Genomic DNA, 20,092 nt, shown 5'->3' with positions numbered 1-20,092 from the left:
AGACCAACAAATGTAAGTAAACCCTTATTTCGATATACCGTGTTTCGTTAAACAAGCCTATTTCCATACGTTATTCATTCAATTGAGACTGGAGCTGTGGGATTTTGATCACTTTCACTTAACTTAAATTTAATTTAGAATAGTGGAGGTATTTGTTTTCCTATAGCCGTACGCAATCTTTCCTCTGATGTGGTCGAGTTTTCTGGTTATTGTTGGTCTTTGTAAGCAAAGCCGTAAGCTCAGGAATCAATGTGACTTAAGGCAGTATCAGAACGATTCAAAGAGTATTTAGATACACAATATATATACATACATACAGTTTGTTCAAGGGAAGATCCTGCCCCTGGCATGAAGACTCAATAGTCAAAACAGTTATCGTCCACAGCTTTAGAACCGGCACTGAGAGTTTCAGTGCCAACAAATAAGAGTGAAGTTAAATGGACATGTACACAGAAGAGTGGAAACTTACTGGCACACACGGTCATGAAAGAGATGACACATACCTAACATGGGAGTGCCTTGTCTGGTACAGAAATTGAGATTGTGGGGAAAAGGACATTGATTACTTAATAGTTACATGAAGATTTTCATCAAGAAAATTAATTTATAGTATTGTTTTGTATCTCATGCTGTATCTTATTTGACATTTTATGCAATGGCAATTTGAATGTATGCCTAATATGTCAATGTCGATAAAGTCCTTTTAATCTTCAGACAATCTTGAAAGATTATTGTAGGCTTAAAGGTAAAGAAACGTTTTATCTAAAAAAAATTATTGAATGACGTAAAACATACATATAAAACTGCATTATTAGATTATAATGGATTATAACATACTTTTTAACATGTTACATTATTATTTAAATGTTGCTACTATTGGAACCGTCAACTTTATTTTAATTTCTTCAAAAATGTTGCTATTAGGAAGACATAGCAACCTGAAGGACAGAGTGAGGGAGGACAGGAAGAAGGCCGAGGAGAAGTGTGAGCAGGCCATCTTCAGACAATCTTGAAAGATTATTGTAGGCTTAAAGGTAAAGAAACGTTTTATTTAAAAAAAAATATTGAATGACGTAAAAAATACATATAAAACTGCATTATTAGATTATAACATACTTTTTAACATGTTACATTATTATTTAAATGTTGCTACTATTGGAACCGTCAACATTATTTTAATTTCTTCAAAAATGTTGCTATTATGAAGGCATAGCAACCTGAAGGACAGAGTGAGTGAGGAGGACAGGAAGAAGGTGGAGGAGAAGTGTGAGCAGGCCATCCTCTGGCTGGAGAACAACCAGCTTGCGGAGAAGGAGGAGTACCAACACCAGCTGAAGGAATTGAAGAAGCTGTGTATACCCCTCATTCCCATGATGATAAAGTTTGCACTTTTGAATATTCGATCCCTCTCTGATAAAATCGATCATTTGAAAGATTTGATTTCTAAAAATAATATTAGCTTTATGTTTTTAACTGAAACCTGGCTTAAAAAAGTTACTGCTGACAATACGTTGAGCAAGTCTTGTCCAAATGGTTTCACCTATCATTACGTCAATAGACCAGTTAAACAAGGGGGTGGGGTCGCCGTTATTCATTTGGAGAGATTTTCAGCATCGGAGCAACTTGACTTTGGTGATTTTTCAACTTTTGAATACTTAGCATTGATGATCAAACAGCCTGAAGACCTACTTACTGTGACTGTCTATCGTCCCGAAGGCAGTCGATTAGACTTCTATTCTCAGTTTAGAGAAATGTTGTCCAGCATATGTCCCAAACATGATAAGATCATTATAGTCGGGGATTTTAATTTCCCTATACAAGTAGCACCATTCCTGAAGCTTTTTGATGATCTAAATTTTTTGCAGCATGTGAAAGAATCCACCCACAAACAAGGAAATACTCTGGATTTAGTTTTTACTAGGGGTATTGATGTAAGAATTACATCCATTCACCCCGTCCCTCGTTGTGATCATAAGTGCATCCATTTTACCAAAAATCAGAATACCCTCCCTTTAACCTTAGTTCAACAATTCAGCGAAATGGACTTAAGGAATATTGAGAGGGATGGAGAGAGAGAGAGAGCGAGAGAGCGAGAGCGAGAGCGAGAGCGAGAGAGAGAGAGCGAGAGCGAGAGCGAGAGCGAGAGAGAGAGAGAGAGAGAGAGAGCGAGAGCGAGAGCGCGAGAGAGAGAGAGAGAGAGAGAGAGCGAGAGCGAGAGCGAGAGCGAGAGCGAGAGAGAGGGAGACACACATAGACAGTTCTTGTGAACGACACCTCATGTCGCTATTATGATTCTACTTACGTTAGGCAACTGGGGCCAGATTTTGATAACAGTTTCCCAGTTGGTGACGTAGTGACGCACATGAACATGGCGGAACATGAAAGTTTTACTCAATATAAATGAGTCAAACATCATATATCACATATTTTACTATTGATTGACATTGTAACCATCTGTTTGCATCAACTTTGCTCAGTTTTAAACGTTGTGTACTGGTAAACCAGCTCTAGATAAGGGCAAGTGTATTCTTCCATACAGTGGTAATACAATGTGCTTCTCATAAATTAAAGCAACATACATACATACATAACATAACATTAAACAACCTGTCAAAAATATAGCTTTTTACGTTTTGTACACATCTTTTACCTTAACTTAGAAAAAAATCTGGTTCCCAAGAACCAGTATTTCAAGCAAATTCTCAACAAAATTAACCAGGGTAAAGCATTAAAGTACAATCAAACCATCAAAAGATTACAAGCATTTTATGTTTTAAAGTTGTAAAGTCTTTTCAAGCTGAATCTTTTTTAAATATATTTTATATACTTTGTGTAAAATGCTTTAGACTAACTTCCTGACGATGGCGATGGATCAGGCCAATGTAGTTAGGAAACTGCTTGCTTTAACAACCCCGCCTCACCAAAATGTAGCATAACCAGAGCCCGTCTACGGAGAGACTTGACACTCTCTATTGAGCCCCATTGTATCGAACTTCGTTGCAGTTCCATTATACTTCCACTGGGGGTGATCGCATGAGTGCAGATTGAATGGGGGTCTATGGGGCTAGACGGCTAAATGTATCTCTTCCACCAGCTTGTCGTTGAAATATCGCAGATTTTATTAAAACAATAAAAAGCTATTGATCTGGTTCTTTATTCCCATAAATATGCAGCATGATCATACACACTGAGCATGAAGAATAACCTCTCAAACATGAGGGGGTCATTGCCTCGGGGGCACTCGGGGAGGCGACCAATGCGACCTACGTCGCGACCAATGCGACCTAGGTCGCGACGCACGTCGTTGGCCACTCAGAGAGCTCGGCCCTGCTCTCTATTTAGTTCCTCACACAGGAAACTTATCACACGGGATGACACAACATTAAAAGACGGCTACGCCTAATGGCCAACTTCACCATAATGTGGGCTCTGATAAGGATGTTCCAAAACAATCTAGGAGACCAAAGTTTAGTATAAAAGAACCAACCAACCAGGTCAGTTGACCATAAGAAGACCGAAACGATCAACAAGACTGAGAAGACCAACAAATGTAAGTAAACCCTTATTTCGATGTATACCATGTTTTGTTAAACAAGCCTATTTCCATACGTTATTCATCCACTTGAGACTGGAGCTGTGCGATTTTGATCACATTCACTGAACTTACATTTCATTTAGAATATTGGATGTATTTGTTTTCCTATTGCCCCTGTTAGATTAAGAATAGTTCACAAATGAACAATCGAGCATGAGGAGGAGAGACCCTGCCCAACTCTGGAGCCCAATGGACCCGAGGCAGCAGCTGACTCTGGGGACGTGGAACGTCAGGACACTCTGGGAAAAGGAACAGGAGCTTGTGAGGCAGGTGGAGCGCTACAATTTAGATCTGGTTGGGCTTACCTCTACGCGCCATCGCAGCTGCGGTTCCAAAACCCTGAATAGGGGTTGGACTCTATTCTTCTCCGGAGTCGCCGAGGGCGTGAGTTGCATGGGTGTGGGGATACTCATAAATCCCCGGCTGAGAGCCACGGTGTTGGAGTTTATCCCGGTGGACGAGAGGGTCGCCTCCCTACGCCTAAGGGTGATGGGGGGGGGGAACTCTGACAGTTGTTTGTGCGTATGGACGGTACAAAGGTACAAAGTACCCACCCTTCTTGGAGACCCTGCAAGAAGTCATGCGTACGGTTCCAGTAGGGGACTACGTAGTTCTGCTGGGAGACTTCAACGCCCACGTGGGCCGAAATGCTGCCCGATGGCCAGGCGTGATTGGGGGGTACGGCCCCCCTGAGGAAGACATAAGCGGTCGTCGGTTTTTAGACTTCTGTGCCAAAAATGAATTGTTTATAACAAACACCATGTTCCAACATATGAGTGCTGACCAATATACCTGGTACCATAAAAATAGGCCTGGTAACCCAACCCAAAAATCGATGACCGATTTCGTGATCGTATCATCCAATCTGAGGCCACATGTTTTGTACACTCGGGTGGAGAGTGAGGCGGAACTGAACACCGACCACCGTCTGGTGGTGAGTCGGATCTGGCAATGGGGGACTCAGTACGAACCTGGTAAGCCCAAACTGTTACTATTTCAACTGTCAAAATTATTTTAATAATTGTAATAATCTTGATAAATGTTGCTATTATGAAGACACAACTCTAATTTCTAACACTTACCTTTTAACTGTTACCTCCCATACTGCTATCCCCTATGCCAGTTTGGGGATAGCAGTTTAGAGAACTGTCGTCCAATATACTCTATGTCCCAAATATGATCAAATCATTCTAGTTTAAGATTTCAATTTTCCTGTCCAAACAGAACCTTCCTGAAGCTTTTTAATGATCAAAATTGTTTTCAGCATGTGAAAGATCACCTACGAGAAAGGAAATACACTAAATTTAGTTTTTACTAGGGGTATTGATGTTAGAATTGCATCCATTGACCACGCCTCTTTTTCTGATCATCATTGTATCTGTTTCACCAATCCAAATACCCTTCCTCTATTCACCACAGGCTTTGCAGATGACCTTGCTGGCACTCTCCAAGGCTTAAGATTCTAAAAGCATTTGAAAGAAGCAGAGAGACGACGAAGGAAAAGTAAACAGTAACAGTTTTCTTCTGACAAATGTACTTATTGTCCGTCACTTTGAATAAAAGAGTCTGCTAAATGCCCTCAATATTAATGTAAACTAATGTAACCATATTTTGTTTCTTCCATCAAAAATACAACTTTTAATTTTGAATACGTTTTGTACACATCCTTTACCATAAATCATTAACATTTCTAGTTTTCATATTTTACCAAAGCACCGTTCTGTGAAGCACATTCTCTCCAACAAAATGAACCATTGTAAGTGTACAAAAATACAATAATTAATATAAATGAATAAAACCATTGAAATATTACACCCATTTCATGTTTTAAAGTTGTAAAGTAGGAAGCACAACAATGTTTTAAATATTCTACTTTGTCTAACATGTTTTTGACTCACTTCCTGACGATGGTGAGGGATGAGGCCCATGTATAGGAACCAGCTTTAACAACCCGGCAGCCTCACATCACAATGTGGTATAACTGTTGGTCCACAGCGGCAAACGTAGTCGCCTATATGTTTTTTTTGGCCCATTATTTTCTATAGGATTGCGTCCACGTCAAGTGACTGTCAAGTTTCTGTTTGCAAAAGCAAACATGTCTGACATATTCTCAGTGGAAAATGAAATTTGTTCACGTAGATCCAGCATCAGAATGGTGCTTGACGTTTGAGTTTGTTAGTTATTAACACAAACTTTAAAGAGAATACACTTCCGACTGCTCACACACTCAATGTGTTTGATAATTGAGGCAATTCAGGACGATTCCACATTCTGTTTTTAGAAATTAAACAACTATTGATCTGGTTCAATATTCCTTATGCCTATAAATATGCAGCTTGCCATGATCATACACACTGAGCATGAAGAATAAACTCTCACGCATGAGGGGGTCATTGCCTCGGGGGCACTCGGGGAGGCGCTGTTCCGTCTGGATTTCCCCGACCCCTTTCTGGATAGGGTTCTCCATTTAATAACTCCCTTTGAGTAAAACCGAGAAACATATAAGGAGGATGGGGGGAAAAGGGATGATGAAGTCCTAAAGGATTCCTTCTGATCGGGTGGAAAGCAACGTGAATAACCAAGGAAGAGCCAGATACCACGGGCATGTTTAAACAGTTAATTAATAATCAGGAGGATATTAAAATATTTGGAACAACTAAAATACGAAATGTAAAATAAGTCCACAACGTCCTTTAAAGGAAATAGTCTACAGGGTAATCTTCGCCTGAACTCCAAAACTCCGCTGGCGTCCTCGGTGACGTGCTCTCGTCAGTCCCTCCTCCGCTTGTCCGAAAATCAGCGCTTTCTCCGCCTCTCCACGACCACCACCCGTCGCTCTGTTATGTCAGTTGGCTACTGCTGCGGCTTGGTGAGGCTCGTGATCGGCTCCAATGGGTTCAACAGTTTTGATTGATTGATTGATTGTCTTATTTCGAACATGCAAGCAATAAAAAACATGATTATTAATCAATTAATGATTATCAATTGATTATTAATAGATGAAATAAAAAAATAAAAGACAACAAAGAAACACACAAAATAAGTAAAATTTTAGCTCCCATTTGTATTCTTTCTCCCACCGTTCTCACCGCACCGCCGTTGTATCGCCGGGTCCCATAGTAGAGTAGTAATACCATAGTTATTATGGTTGTGTCCCATTCCCATACCATAGTTTCCATACCATAACTGCCACTTAATCAATATGGATTCACAGCATAATTTCCCGCAGTAAACTGAAAAATCAAAGAAAAGACTAAGACGTGCCAAACGTTATAGACACCATCAACTATTGCCAGAAACTGGAAACAAAAATAAAATGTGATCCTCCACATTGCCCTATACACTTCACATACCTAAAGCATGGAAATATAATTCTTAATTTAGTCCTATTATATATTGTATGAGGGCGCAGTCATTCTTCTGAGCCACTATCCAGGCCCTGCTTTTTCACAAAAACACACATATCCCTAACAGCATAGTTTATTAAGGGTCAGATGAACCCTAAGTGGGGAAATAACATCACATTTTAGAATTATTAAGTCTCAAGGGAGATCTACTGCTCAACATATTTTAGTTTACAAATGTGTGTGGGTTTTATAAAATGTTTTTGAATGTGATAATGCAGTAAGGTTTGTACATTTCCTCCATTCCCATTTTGTTGAAGCAGAACCTCGGCCACACAAACAAAATATGAATTTACAAGATTGTATTTTATTTCAGTTCAAAACATTCAATTTACATTTCTTCTTCCCAACGATCTCGGCAGATTCAAATCCGCAGTTTCTATACATATCATATAAGACCTATTTCTGCAAGCATCTGAAAATACTTTTATTAGATCAGATAATTAAAGTGACATAAACAATGTGTTATATATATACAAATATTCCATCTAACTCGCAACAATAATATGGAAAACGTTAAAGTCACCCAGTGCAACTTTATGTAAACATTCAATGAAAAATAAACATTCAATTTCTAGTCTTTTTTACACGTAGTAAGTTTCAATAACTCCATACCATTACATATCGACATTCAAGGAGCAAAGATGAGACGTCGTTGTGTGGTGAGAACTGATAGAAAATCGTAAACAACAACAATCGCCAGTGGGGAGAAGCCATTTTTCCATTGACTGGAAGCCTGCTTTATTTATTGTAGGTTACAAAAAATAAAGAAAATGGCGGCATTGTTGTTATCGATTTTCTATCAGTTCTCACCACACAACGACGTCTCATCTTTGCTGCTTGAATGTCGGTATGTAATGGTATGGAGTTATTGAAACTTACTACGTGTAAAAAAGACTAGAAATTGAATGTTTATTTTTAAGCCTCGAAAGTTGCACTGGGTGCCTTTAAAGGTAAAGAAACGTTTTATTTAAAAAAAAATATTAATATATAATATTGAATGACATATAAAACTGCATTATTCGATTATAGATTATAACATACTTTTTTACAGATTACATTATTATTTAAATGTTGCTACTATTGGAATCGTCAACTTTATTTTTATTTCTTCAAAAATGTTGCTATGATGAAGACATAACTAATAATAATTTCTAACACTTATCATTTAACTGTAAACTCCCATACAGCTATCCCCATACTCCCATACTCATCCAAGGCTTACAGTGCTGCCATGCAGGCCACCATGCAGGCTGCCTACCCCAACCCTGGCAGGAGAGTCCTATCCCCTGGCAAGACAGCCCTAACCCTGGGCGTCGAGACGGCCGGAGGAGTCATGACGCCCCTGATCCAACGGAACACCAACGTCCCCACCAAACAGACCATGGCCCTCATCATCTACAACAACAACCAGCACAGGGTCATGATCGAGGTCTTTGAAGGAGAGAGAGCCATGACCAAGGACAACAACCTGCTGGGCATGTTGGAGCTGTCGAGGATCCCGCCCGCTTCGAGAGGGGTACCTCAGATCGAGGTGACCTTCGACATCGACGCAGACGGCACTCTGAACGTGTCTGCTGTGGACAAGAGCACGGGCGAACCAATCACCATCACCAATAAGGGCCGCCTGAGAAAGGAAGACATCGAGAAGATGCTGGAGGAAGCAGACCAATACAAAGTAGAAGACAAGCAACAGAGGAAGATGATGGCAGCCAAGAACGCCCTGGAGTCCTACGCCTTCAACATGAAGAGCAGCCTGCGGGAGGTCAACCCGATGGACAAAGTGAGTGAGGAGGAGAGGGAGAGGGTGGATGAGAAGTGTGAGCAGGCCATCCTCAGGCTGGAGAACAACCAGCTAGCGGAGAAAGAGTACCAACACCAGCTGAAGGAGTTTGAGAAGCTGTGTAACCCCATCATCTCCAAGCTGTTCCTGGGGGGGGAAAGACCAAAACCGATGACAATGGCACTTTTGAATCTTCGATCTATAATTGATATTTCTGGTTTGAAATGTTTGATTTCTAAAAATATTAGCATTATATTTTTAACTGAAACGTGGCGTGATGTTAAAAATATCCAAGACTTGTACGACTCTTGTCCAATTGGTTTCATCTCTCAGCACAAAAATAGACAAGGGAGTATCACAAGGGGTGGGCTCGCCGTTATTTATTCTAAGAAATATTCATTATCGGAGACAGGTAAATGGAAGTTTGTTACATCTTTTGAATACTTAGCATTGATCAAACAGCCTGAAAACATACTCATGGTGACTGTCTATCGGCGGCCACGTGCTAGTAGATTAGATTTCTATTATGAGTTTGAAAAAATGTTGACCATTATACGTCGAAGATATGCTCAAATCATTATAGTTGGGGATTTTAATTTTTCAAAAAAGCGATTTGGGGTTGACGGGGAAATTATATTCTGGCACCCTCCAAATTTCCTCAGGCTTTTTGATGATTTTGATTGGCATGTGAAACGTCCCACCCATAAGAATGGAAATATGCTGGATTTAGTTTTTACTAGGGGTATTGATGTTAGAATTTCATCCATTAACCCCGTCACTTTTTCTGATCATCATTGTATCCGTTTTACATTCTATCCATTCAACGCTCCTTCATATACCACCAGCTTAAAACATGACCCTCCTGGCAGTTTCCAAGACAAATTAAGATTGTTTCAGGATTTCACACGTTTCACACAAGTAAGGCACTCTCAATAAAAGCATTTTTTATATAGATATTATGTACTTTGTGTGTTTGTAATTTTAGACTAACTTGATGATGGTGATGGATGAGGCCCATGTAGTTAGGAACATGCTTTAATAACCCCGCCTCACACCAAAATGTAGGTCCTACGTTGGTAGCGGGAAACAATAGTTATGTTATTATAACTAGTTTTATGTGCGAGCACGCGCATGGGAAACGCCCCATAAGGTGAAGCCTATACGGCTATGCCTACAATCATAGAACTAGAGTTATTATAACATAACTAATCCAGCGTCATTTTTTTGGGCCCATTATTTTATATAGGCCTGTGTCCACGTCATGTGACTGTCAAGTTTCTGTTTTCAAAAACAAACATGGCTGACATATTCTCAGTGGGAATGCAATTTGTTTACATTGATCCGGCATTAAAATGGGGTTTGACGTTTGAGTTTGTTAGTTATTAACTCACACTTTAAAGAGATTACACTTCCGTCTGCTCACACACTCAATGTGGTTGATATTTAAGATAAATCAGGTAGATTCCAAGTTCCATCTTTAGAAATAAAACAACTATTGATCTGGTTCTCTATTCCTTATGCCTATAAATATGCAGCTTGCCATGATCATACACACTGAGCATGAAGAATAACCTCCCACACATGAGGGGGTCATTGCCTCGGGGGCACTCGGGGAGGCGCTGTTCCGTCTGGATTCCCCCGACACCCTTCTGGATAGGGTTCTCCATTTAATAACTCCCTTTGAATAAAACTGAGAAACATATGTAGGAGGTTGGGGGAAAATGGGGCGAAGACAACCTACAGGATTCCTTCTGATCGGGTGGAAAGCAACAGTGAATAACAAAGGAGGAGCCAGAAACCAAGGGCAAGTTGAAATAGTTTATTAATAACAATCAGGACATTAAAATGTTTACACTAACTAAAATACACAAAATACACATTTTACACTAAAGTTTAAATGAGTCCACAACGTCCCTTAAAGGAAATAGTCAATAGGGCTTTCCTCAACTCTACCACGCGCTGGCGTCCTCGTGACTTTGGTCATGGTTATATTATTTATATTATTTACGGGTTTGCTTTAAATTAAAAATGCTTTGTGTGTTCATTGTTTTAAACTTGGTAGGCCTATGCCGCTGGAGGACTAGTTATCAGTTATCTCTCAATTTCCTGTATGGTGACAGGGCGTATGGAGCCTATATCATTCAGTAAGTTACGTTTCTTGTTTCGGTCAGGAACAGCCCCTTCGACTGAGCCAATGTGTGTGTGTGTGTGTGTGTGTGTGTGTGTGTGTGTGTGTGTGTGTGTGTGTGTGTGTGTGTGTGTGTGTGTGTGTGTGTGTGTGTGTGTGTGTGTGTGTGTGTGTGTGTGTGTGTGTGTGTGTGTGTGTGTGTTCGACTTCAACATACTTTTTTTTACAGATTACATTATTATTTAAATGTTGTAACTATTGCAACTGTCAACATTATGTTAATTTCTTTATTAATGTTTCTATTATGAAGACATAACTCTAATTTCTAACACTTATATTGTATCTGTAAACTCCCATATAGCTCATCTATATCCCCTGCATATCCTTTATCTGTATATTTTAATGACATTGTTATTTGTTACGTGTTTCACACTTGAGGATGCCTTGACTCAAAGCAGTTAACGGCTACCACAGACTTCTGCTCCAGTTTGCTAATGCGCGTGTGACTAATAATATTAAAAAAATTTAAAAATACGGATTGTTCTTTAGTGCAGCAGGAACGCCACGCAGGCAGCCTGTGGACCACCAGAGGGCGCCAGAGCAGGGCTTCACACAGCAGTTTGTCAAGTATTGGTTACCTCCCGACTGAGTATTGCCTAAGTAATAAGGTGTACAGAATAATATTGTGTATATTGTGTAATAATTGATTGTTAATATATATTCTGCATGTCTGGCTGCCTCTCAATCTGTCTGTCTGTCTGCATAGCAATCTGTCTGTCTGCGTCTGCCTCGCCATGTGCATGTCTGTCTGTATGCCTCTCTGTGCGTCTGTCTTGTCTGTCTGTCCGTCCGCCCACCTTCCTTTCCATTTGTCATCTGTCGATCTGTATGTCCTTCTGCCTGTCTTGCTCTCAACCTGTGCGTCTGTCTCTCTCTCCCCCAGGATGCGGAGGCGATCTACCTGTGGCTGAGGGAGTTCCAGTTGGAGCAGTACACGGGGAACTTCATCAACTCTGGCTACGACGTTCCCACCATCAGCAGGATGACTCCCGAGGTAGCGCTCACTCTGATCCCCAGTGTCACGTTGTGGCACTCCCACCAGCTGTGGAGAGCAGGCCAGAGCTGGCCCCCAGGGGCCCACCATCGAGGAGGTGGACTGAAGCAGACTGTTGGACTGAATGGAATATGATCAATATGACTGATTAAAATGGTATTTCTTGGGGCCCCCGTGGTTCTCCGCGTAGAGCACGTACCATTAAAGGACAAATCCGGTGTAAAATCTGGGATATGGGATATGTTTAATATGGTAACGAGTTGGGATGTTCGTTTGGGAGCAAAAAAGTGTATAGAGGCATTCTTCAGTTGGCTGTTTTTAGCCGATTCTAACAAAACACTATAAACTTGGAACGATGGGGGCATTATGGTAAAAACTAAATCGCTATTATAAACCATTTAAAAGGCTAGAAGTAGCCCGACACTTCTTTGGTAGTATAATAAGGGTCTAAACATCTAAAACGAGGCATTGGTAACTTTGTAAGTGTACAGATATTTATTAAAAAGGACATTTTATATGATCTACTGATAGTATTGTGTGTATAAAATGTCCTTTTTAATAAACAATCTGTACACTTACAAAGTTATCTAACTTCTATATTCTACTTCTAGCCTTTTAAGTGGTTTAAAATAGCGATTTAGTTTTTACCATAACACATGCCCCTATCGTTCCAAGTTTATAGCGTTTTGATAGAATCGGCTAAAAACAGCCAACTGAAGAATGCGTCTTCTACATACGTTTTTTGTGCTCCTAAACGAACGGTCCAACTTGTTATCATACCAAACATATCCCAAATCCATTTTACACCAGATTTGCCCTTGCTATGTAAAAATAAATACGTTCATGCAAGGTCACAAAATGACTGCATAAAGTTGGACTGAGTGGAATATTGCAAAAAAAGAAAAGGATAGATTATGAGACATTTTCCCGTTTTTCCCTTATAAGCGTGAATTTATTCCACATTACAGAAGCAATAAAATAGAGATCCCTTTTGTTGTAGAATGTTTATTTTATCTTGTAGCTGTTAATAAACATACAAATTCATTGTTCTATAACTTATTATAACAGGAACATAATGGTATAATGTTTTACCTCTTCAAGTAGTCTAGTCTAATCGAGAAGTTTATAATGATGATTTTGATTGTGCTAAAATAAAATGGTAAATGGACTGCATTTATGTAGCGCTTTTCTAACTAGTAGCCAGTCAAAGCGCTTTACAGTATTGTCTAAAATTCACCAATCTCTGCACACATTCACTCACCGACGGCGGTGTCAACCATGTAAGGCAACAGACAGAGAGGGGTCTTGCTCAGGACCACCTCAACCCTCAGCTAGGAGGAGCTAGGGCAGGGGTACTCAAGTAGAAATGATGAGGGGCCACAAAATTTTTTTTCAGTGACTCAAGGGGCCGGTCGGTATACGTGTGACTGAGGCCGATATATGCTCTGTTTTAGACGTAACGCGTAAGCACGTAAGATACATAACCCCCCCTTGCGCGGTAAAATATCCCCCCTTACGTGCTTAAGTGCGTCGGCCAAAATTCCTGACTATGCGACTAAAACACTACGGCCCTACGCAGCTCGCAAAGACTGTGATTGGCCAGCTAACCACATCCTTTCAGGAGTCTCACATTTCCGGTTTTACAGCATAATAGCGCCATTTTTAAAAGGCTGTGAAAGAAGCGAATGAAGAATTTTGAAGAAGGAGAAGAAGAAAACACAAGAACGAATTATGATAATTATAAATATAAACAAGCCAGCGATTTCCACTTCCACGCCCACAGATTCGTTCGTTGCTCCCCCTACTGTTCTGGCGGAGAATCCCCTTGCAACACGCGCAATCCTTAAGGAACCTTAAAGGAACCGTAAATCAAAACTTGTCTAAAACAAGTCCCTTGTGTAAATTACGTGCTTACGTCTCTGCGTCTAAAACGACCCTAAATCGGCCTTGACTGCTGCTGAGATGGACTGTCTGCCTCGAGTTTGGGAGGGCTGGAGCGGTCTGTGGGCTGGAGTGCTATCTGTTTATCGTTGCAACCCCCAGCCTCGTATTGAGATCGCGGCGCGCGGTTTCAAAATAAGAGCGCCCAGTACGATTTTTTTTTTTTTTTTATAATTAAAAAACTTTTCAAAACAGCTCGAGGGCCATTAATAGACACCCCGCGGGCCACAAAAGGCCCGCGGGCCGCTACTTGAGTATGACTGAGCTAGGGGATCGAACTAGCAACCCTCCGCTTACAAGCCAACGTTACGGAATAATATATATATATATATATATATATATATATATATATATATAATGTGTGTATGTATATATATATATATATATATATATATATATATTTATTAATAAATGAAAATGTTAATAATTATTATGACTAAGGAATGTTAATTTCAATGAATTACGGAGAAGGGATGGGATTAAATAAGTGTAAACTTCTTCCCACCCCTTTTCGAACATGTTACAATTATCAAGTATTTATCATTTATGTATCGAATTATGCTTTCTATTTTGTTTAACATCAATAATTTGTGTATGATATATATTTTTTGTTTTCTTTTACATGTTCGAAATAAATTTAAATCAAATCAAATCAAATCAAAAACCAGCCAACCGGCTCCAACTCCTGAGGATGCCGCCATATCAATATTTTTATAAAATAGGCTGGTGCAAGAGTAAAGGGTACCCTGACAAAAGTCAGGGTATCCTTTACTCTGTGGAAGATGTGTCCTTGTTGGGCCCGTCCTACCTCACCATTCACATCACTGAATTGAAATAACTCAATAACAGTGTTCTGTCCACTCTAACTGTTTGTGTCGCTGTGACGTGAACTAGCATATCTTGACTGGCTGGGTGGCAGAGGTTTTGGGAGGGTCATAGATGGTAAGATACAGTCTGGCCAGCATTGCAGCGGTCACCAGCTCATTTTAAAAAACAAGCTAGTTAAAGTGTTACAACCTTCCGGTTGCCAGCCAACCCGCTCCACCTCCTGATCATGCTGCCCATTTAATAAACTTTAATGTAATGAATTCCAGGTTGGAGGTTTGGGATTAAAACATCATACACAATGTAATTATGCCATGGGATTAAACTGTTTGATTAAGGATATACACATTCTTGCATTGTTTATCATAATATCTATTCACCGGCCAGAGTTGTTTTGGTGTCTGATATAACCTGCTCTATGACTAATATTATAATCGACTAACAGATTATTTTAATATACATTTTTATATACCCTGAAGACGAGCAACAGAGGGAGAATATAGCGGCCATGAACGCCCTGGAGTCCTACACCTTCAACATGAAGAGCAGCCTGCGGGAGGACAACCTGAAGGACAGAGTGAGTGAGGAGGAGAGGGAGAAGGTGGAGGAGAAGTGTGAGCAGGCCATCCTCTGGCTGGAGAACAACCAGCTAGCGGAGAAAGAGGAGTACCAACGCCAGCTGAAGGAGTTGGAGAAGCTGTGTAACCCATCATCTCCAGGCTGTACCAGGGGGGAGTGCCAGCAGGCAGCTGTGGAGAGCAGGCCAGAGCTGGCTCCCAGGGGCCCACCATCGAGGAGGTGGACTGAAGCAGACTGTTGGACTGAATGGAATATGATCAATATGACTGTTATGGTTTAAAAGGGTATTTCAGGGTCCCCCTCCTCGTGGTTCTCTGTGTAGAGTGCGTACCATGCCCGTGGTCCTTTGCTGCAGGTCTTCCCCTCTATTTCTTTTACCTTTTTATATATACCGGTACCATACCTACCTGTCTATCTCACTCTACAGTAATAAGGATAAAACCTTTTTTTCTTTCAAATGCTGTATAATGACTGAGCACTCTGCCACACGTTCTCATTTGATATAAATACGTTCATGCAAGGTCAAAAAATGACTGCATAAAGTTGGACTTTAAAATGTAAATATTATGAGACATTTTCACGTTTTTCCCTTATAAGCGTGAATTTATTCCACATGGAAGAAACAATAAAATAGAGATCCCCTTTGTTGTAGAATGTTTATTTCATCTTTTAGCTGTTAATACACATACAAATGCATTGTTCTATAATTTATAATAACAGGGACATAATGGTATAATGTTTTATCTCTTCAAGTAGTCTAGTCTAATCGAGAAGTTTTTTAATGATTTTGATTGTGCTAAAATAAAAATGGTAAATGGACTGCATTAATGTAGCGCTTTTCTAACTAGTAGCCAGTCAAAGCGCTTTACAGTATTGCCTAAAATTCACCAATCTCTGCACACATTCACTCACCGACGGCGGTGTCAGCCATGCAAGGCGACAGCCAGCTCGTCGGGAGCAGTAAGGGAGAGGGGTCTTGCTCAGGACCACCTCAACCCTCAGAGGAGCTAGGGGATCGAACTAGCAACCTTCCGCTTACCAGCCAACCGGCTCCAACTCCTGAGGATGCCGCAAAATCAATATTTTTATAAAATAGGCCGGTGCAAGAGTATAGGATACCCAGACAAAAGTCAGGGTATCCTTTACTCTCTCCTTGTTGGGCCCGTCCTACTTCACCCTGCACATCACTGAATTGAAATAACTCAATAACAGTGTTCTGTCCACTCTAACTGGCTGTGTCGCTGTGACGTCAACTAGCATATCTTGACTGGCTGGGTGGCACGTGTGGGAGAGGTTTTGGGAGGGTCATAGATAGTAAGATACTGTCTGGCCAGCATTGCAGCGGTCAGCAGGTCATGTTAAGATACAAGCTAGTTAAAATGTTACAACCTTCCGGTTGCCAGCCAACCCACTCTACCTCCTGATCATGCTGCCCATTTAATAAACTTTAATGTAATGAATCCCAGGTTGGAGGTTTGGGATTAAAACATCATACACAATGTAATTATGACATGGGATTGAATTTTTAGATTAAGGATATACACATTCTTCTATAGTTTATCATATCAATTCACCGGCCAGAGACGTTTGGTGTCCGAGATAACCAACCTCTAGTAACTGCAGTCGCTGCGTCTCACTCGCAGGACAATTTCAACCACAGCAAGTTGGAAACCCCCCTTAAGGGGGGTTTGTTTATGTTATTATTATTATTATTAATATTATTATTTATTTTTACCGGATTATTTGGGACCAAAAGTTATAAAGATAGGTAGGCTGCCATTACCATTAGGAAGGTACAATATTCATGAAACTTGTTAAACATTAACCATTTGTCATGTTGAATATACATTCTTTGTTGTAGAATGTTTATTTCATCTTTTAGCTGTTAATACACATACAAATGCATTGTTCTATAATTTATAATAACAGGGACATAATGGTATAATGTTTTATCTCTTCAAGTAGTCTAGTCTAATCGAGAAGTTTTTTAATGATTTTGATTGTGCTAAAATAAAAATGGTAAATGGACTGCATTAATGTAGCGCTTTTCTAACTAGTAGCCAGTCAAAGCGCTTTACAGTATTGCCTAAAATTCACCAATCTCTGCACACATTCACTCACCGACGGCGGTGTCAGCCATGCAAGGCGACAGCCAGCTCGTCGGGAGCAGTAAGGGAGAGGGGTCTTGCTCGGGACCACCTCAACCCTCAGAGGAGCTAGGGGATCGAACTAGCAACCTTCCGCTTACCAGCCAACCGGCTCCAACTCCTGAGGATGCCGCAAAATCAATATTTTTATAAAATAGGCCGGTGCAAGAGTATAGGATACCCAGACAAAAGTCAGGGTATCCTTTACTCTCTCCTTGTTGGGCCCGTCCTACTTCACCCTGCACATCACTGAATTGAAATAACTCAATAACAGTGTTCTGTCCACTCTAACTGGCTGTGTCGCTGTGACGTCAACTAGCATATCTTGACTGGCTGGGTGGCACGTGTGGGAGAGGTTTTGGGAGGGTCATAGATAGTAAGATACTGTCTGGCCAGCATTGCAGCGGTCAGCAGGTCATGTTAAGATACAAGCTAGTTAAAATGTTACAACCTTCCGGTTGCCAGCCAACCCACTCTACCTCCTGATCATGCTGCCCATTTAATAAACTTTAATGTAATGAATCCCAGGTTGGAGGTTTGGGATTAAAACATCATACACAATGTAATTATGACATGGGATTGAATTTTTAGATTAAGGATATACACATTCTTCTATAGTTTATCATATCAATTCACCGGCCAGAGACGTTTGGTGTCCGAGATAACCAACCTCTGGTAACTGCAGTCGCTGCGTCTCACTCGCAGGACAATTTCAACCACAGCAAGTTGGAAACCCCCCTTAAGGGGGGTTTGTTTGTGTTATTATTATTATTATTATTATTTATTTTTACCGGATTATTTGGGACCAAAAGTTATAAAGATAGGTAGGCTGCCATTACCATTAGGAAGGTACAATATTCATGAAACTTGTTAAACATTAACCATTTGTCATGTTGAATAACTTTCAGGAAGTTTGTATCAAACAAGTAGCCCTTCGTATTACTTGGTAGTACCCTTCAAGTAATTCTCTTGTTCAAAAAGGTTGGTGACCCCTGGTCTAGACCGACAACTGTGTCTCATGCTGCCCAATGTCCTTGTCTATTTAGACGTAACACAATTTGTGATTAAACTGTCAAATGGCGAATGGTAAGACCAAGACATAATGATTTAGGTATCTGTTTCAGACCCTGAAAACTCAACTCAAGATACATGATGTCTTGACAAATAGATGTAATTCTAAGGTTCATATCATCTGGAATACCAACATAACAGGCAGGTTTTGGTTCTTCATTTGCATCTATTATCCAGGAAATTAGATTTTGCTTCAATCTCATTTATATCATAGGACGTTGGTGGCCACGGGAACGTCATGCCGGGAGAATCACATCGAAGCATCTTTAATATCAATATCACACTATACAGTGTCCTTGTGTACTTATTGATACATGGATACAGCTGTTGTAGTTGGCGTGTTTTCTTGGCCTTCAGAAAAAGTGACTGTTTGGCTGCCGAGGTCTGGGGTACAGAGCATGAGGGCCAGGATGTCAGTGGAGGAGGAGCTGTGGTGGGGGTTGGGTTTGTTGATGATTACCAGGTTTGTTTCGGTGAGGATGTTGTTGAGAACTCTGCCAGAGTGCTTGATGCTGTTCTTGATGAGATGTGATGTGTTGAATAAAAAGGTTTTCATTGAAGGATGACAGTGTGATATTGTTACCTTGTGCTGTTTGTAGAATTGATCCTCTGTTTCCTGTCATTCCTCTGATATCACAGTGTAACGATTTGGTCTTTTTTTCTCCATTAAAACATTTAAAAGTTACTTGCTTAGACTCATAAAATCTGCTTCTGGTGGGGTGTTTCCCTCATTCCATGACTGTTTTTAGACTGACGATCTTGCTCTCTCGGGATGGTCATGTTATTTGGTGAACTGTTCTGCTGGTTTGTCATCCTTTCTCTCTGATGCCCTCCTCTGTTGGTTTGATTTTAACCTTTGTTTTGATTAAGGTTTTTCTGTTTATGTTTCATCCAGATTGTTACGTGAAGCCAAATCACTCATTATCAAAATGTGATTACTATTGCAGACTTTAACCCTCATAGGGTGTTTGTTTTTTTGTTACACAGGAGGTGCTGCTGGGTCATTGCCTTTTAATTCAACATAATCAAGCTTTTTTTTTTAAATACTCACCAGATGGTTACTTCATCCCAATTGCAAGTAATATAAACAACACATATGTTAAATTTGTTCACTTTACCTTTGTTAAATCATATTTATGAATCGTGGTGCCACTCGTTTTTGTTTCTTTTTGTATTAAAATGCAACAAAATAAGGAAATGCCTCATAAAACAGGCCTAACTGGGAAATAATCAACATCATTAGAAATTGTAACATACTCAATAACATCTGTCTGAACAACACATTAAAGCCTTTGAACACGGCCATTATACGTATATCAGTCTATACCACACATGAGGGGCAGAGTCTCACTGTGTGTGTATTGCATATGTATTTTTTGCACTGGTTGCATGTATATTGTGTTTTTCTTTCCATCATGGGTCCACACACTTCACCGCGTTTCTTTTTGGCTGACTGGCTGGTCCTACATCTGGCTGCTTGCGGGGTTGGTCCTGGGGCTGGCTGCTTGCGGGTTGTTCCTGGGGCTGGCTGCTTGCGGGTTGGTCCTGGGGCTGGCTGCTTGCGG

At 40.4% G+C, this 20,092-nt stretch overlaps 1 protein-coding gene across 1 annotated transcript; it reads left to right on the top strand.

Annotated features, from left to right (window-relative positions):
* The first annotated feature begins 1,501 nt into the window (after positions 1-1,501).
* Positions 1,502-19,212, top strand: LOC115561101 (heat shock 70 kDa protein-like). Its single transcript, XM_030380902.1, is given in 6 exon segments — positions 1,502-3,550; positions 3,717-3,861; positions 4,406-4,569; positions 8,190-8,764; positions 15,290-15,431; positions 15,434-19,212. Coding segments are annotated over 5 exon segments (1,098 nt in total). The 5' UTR covers positions 1,502-3,550; positions 3,717-3,748; the 3' UTR covers positions 15,538-19,212.
* Positions 19,213-20,092: the final 880 nt, after the last annotated feature.

This window comes from Gadus morhua, chromosome 2 (assembly GCF_902167405.1).
Source record: "Gadus morhua chromosome 2, gadMor3.0, whole genome shotgun sequence".
NCBI lineage: Eukaryota > Metazoa > Chordata > Actinopteri > Gadiformes > Gadidae > Gadus > Gadus morhua.
This window is presented reverse-complemented; position numbering and strand designations above follow the sequence as displayed.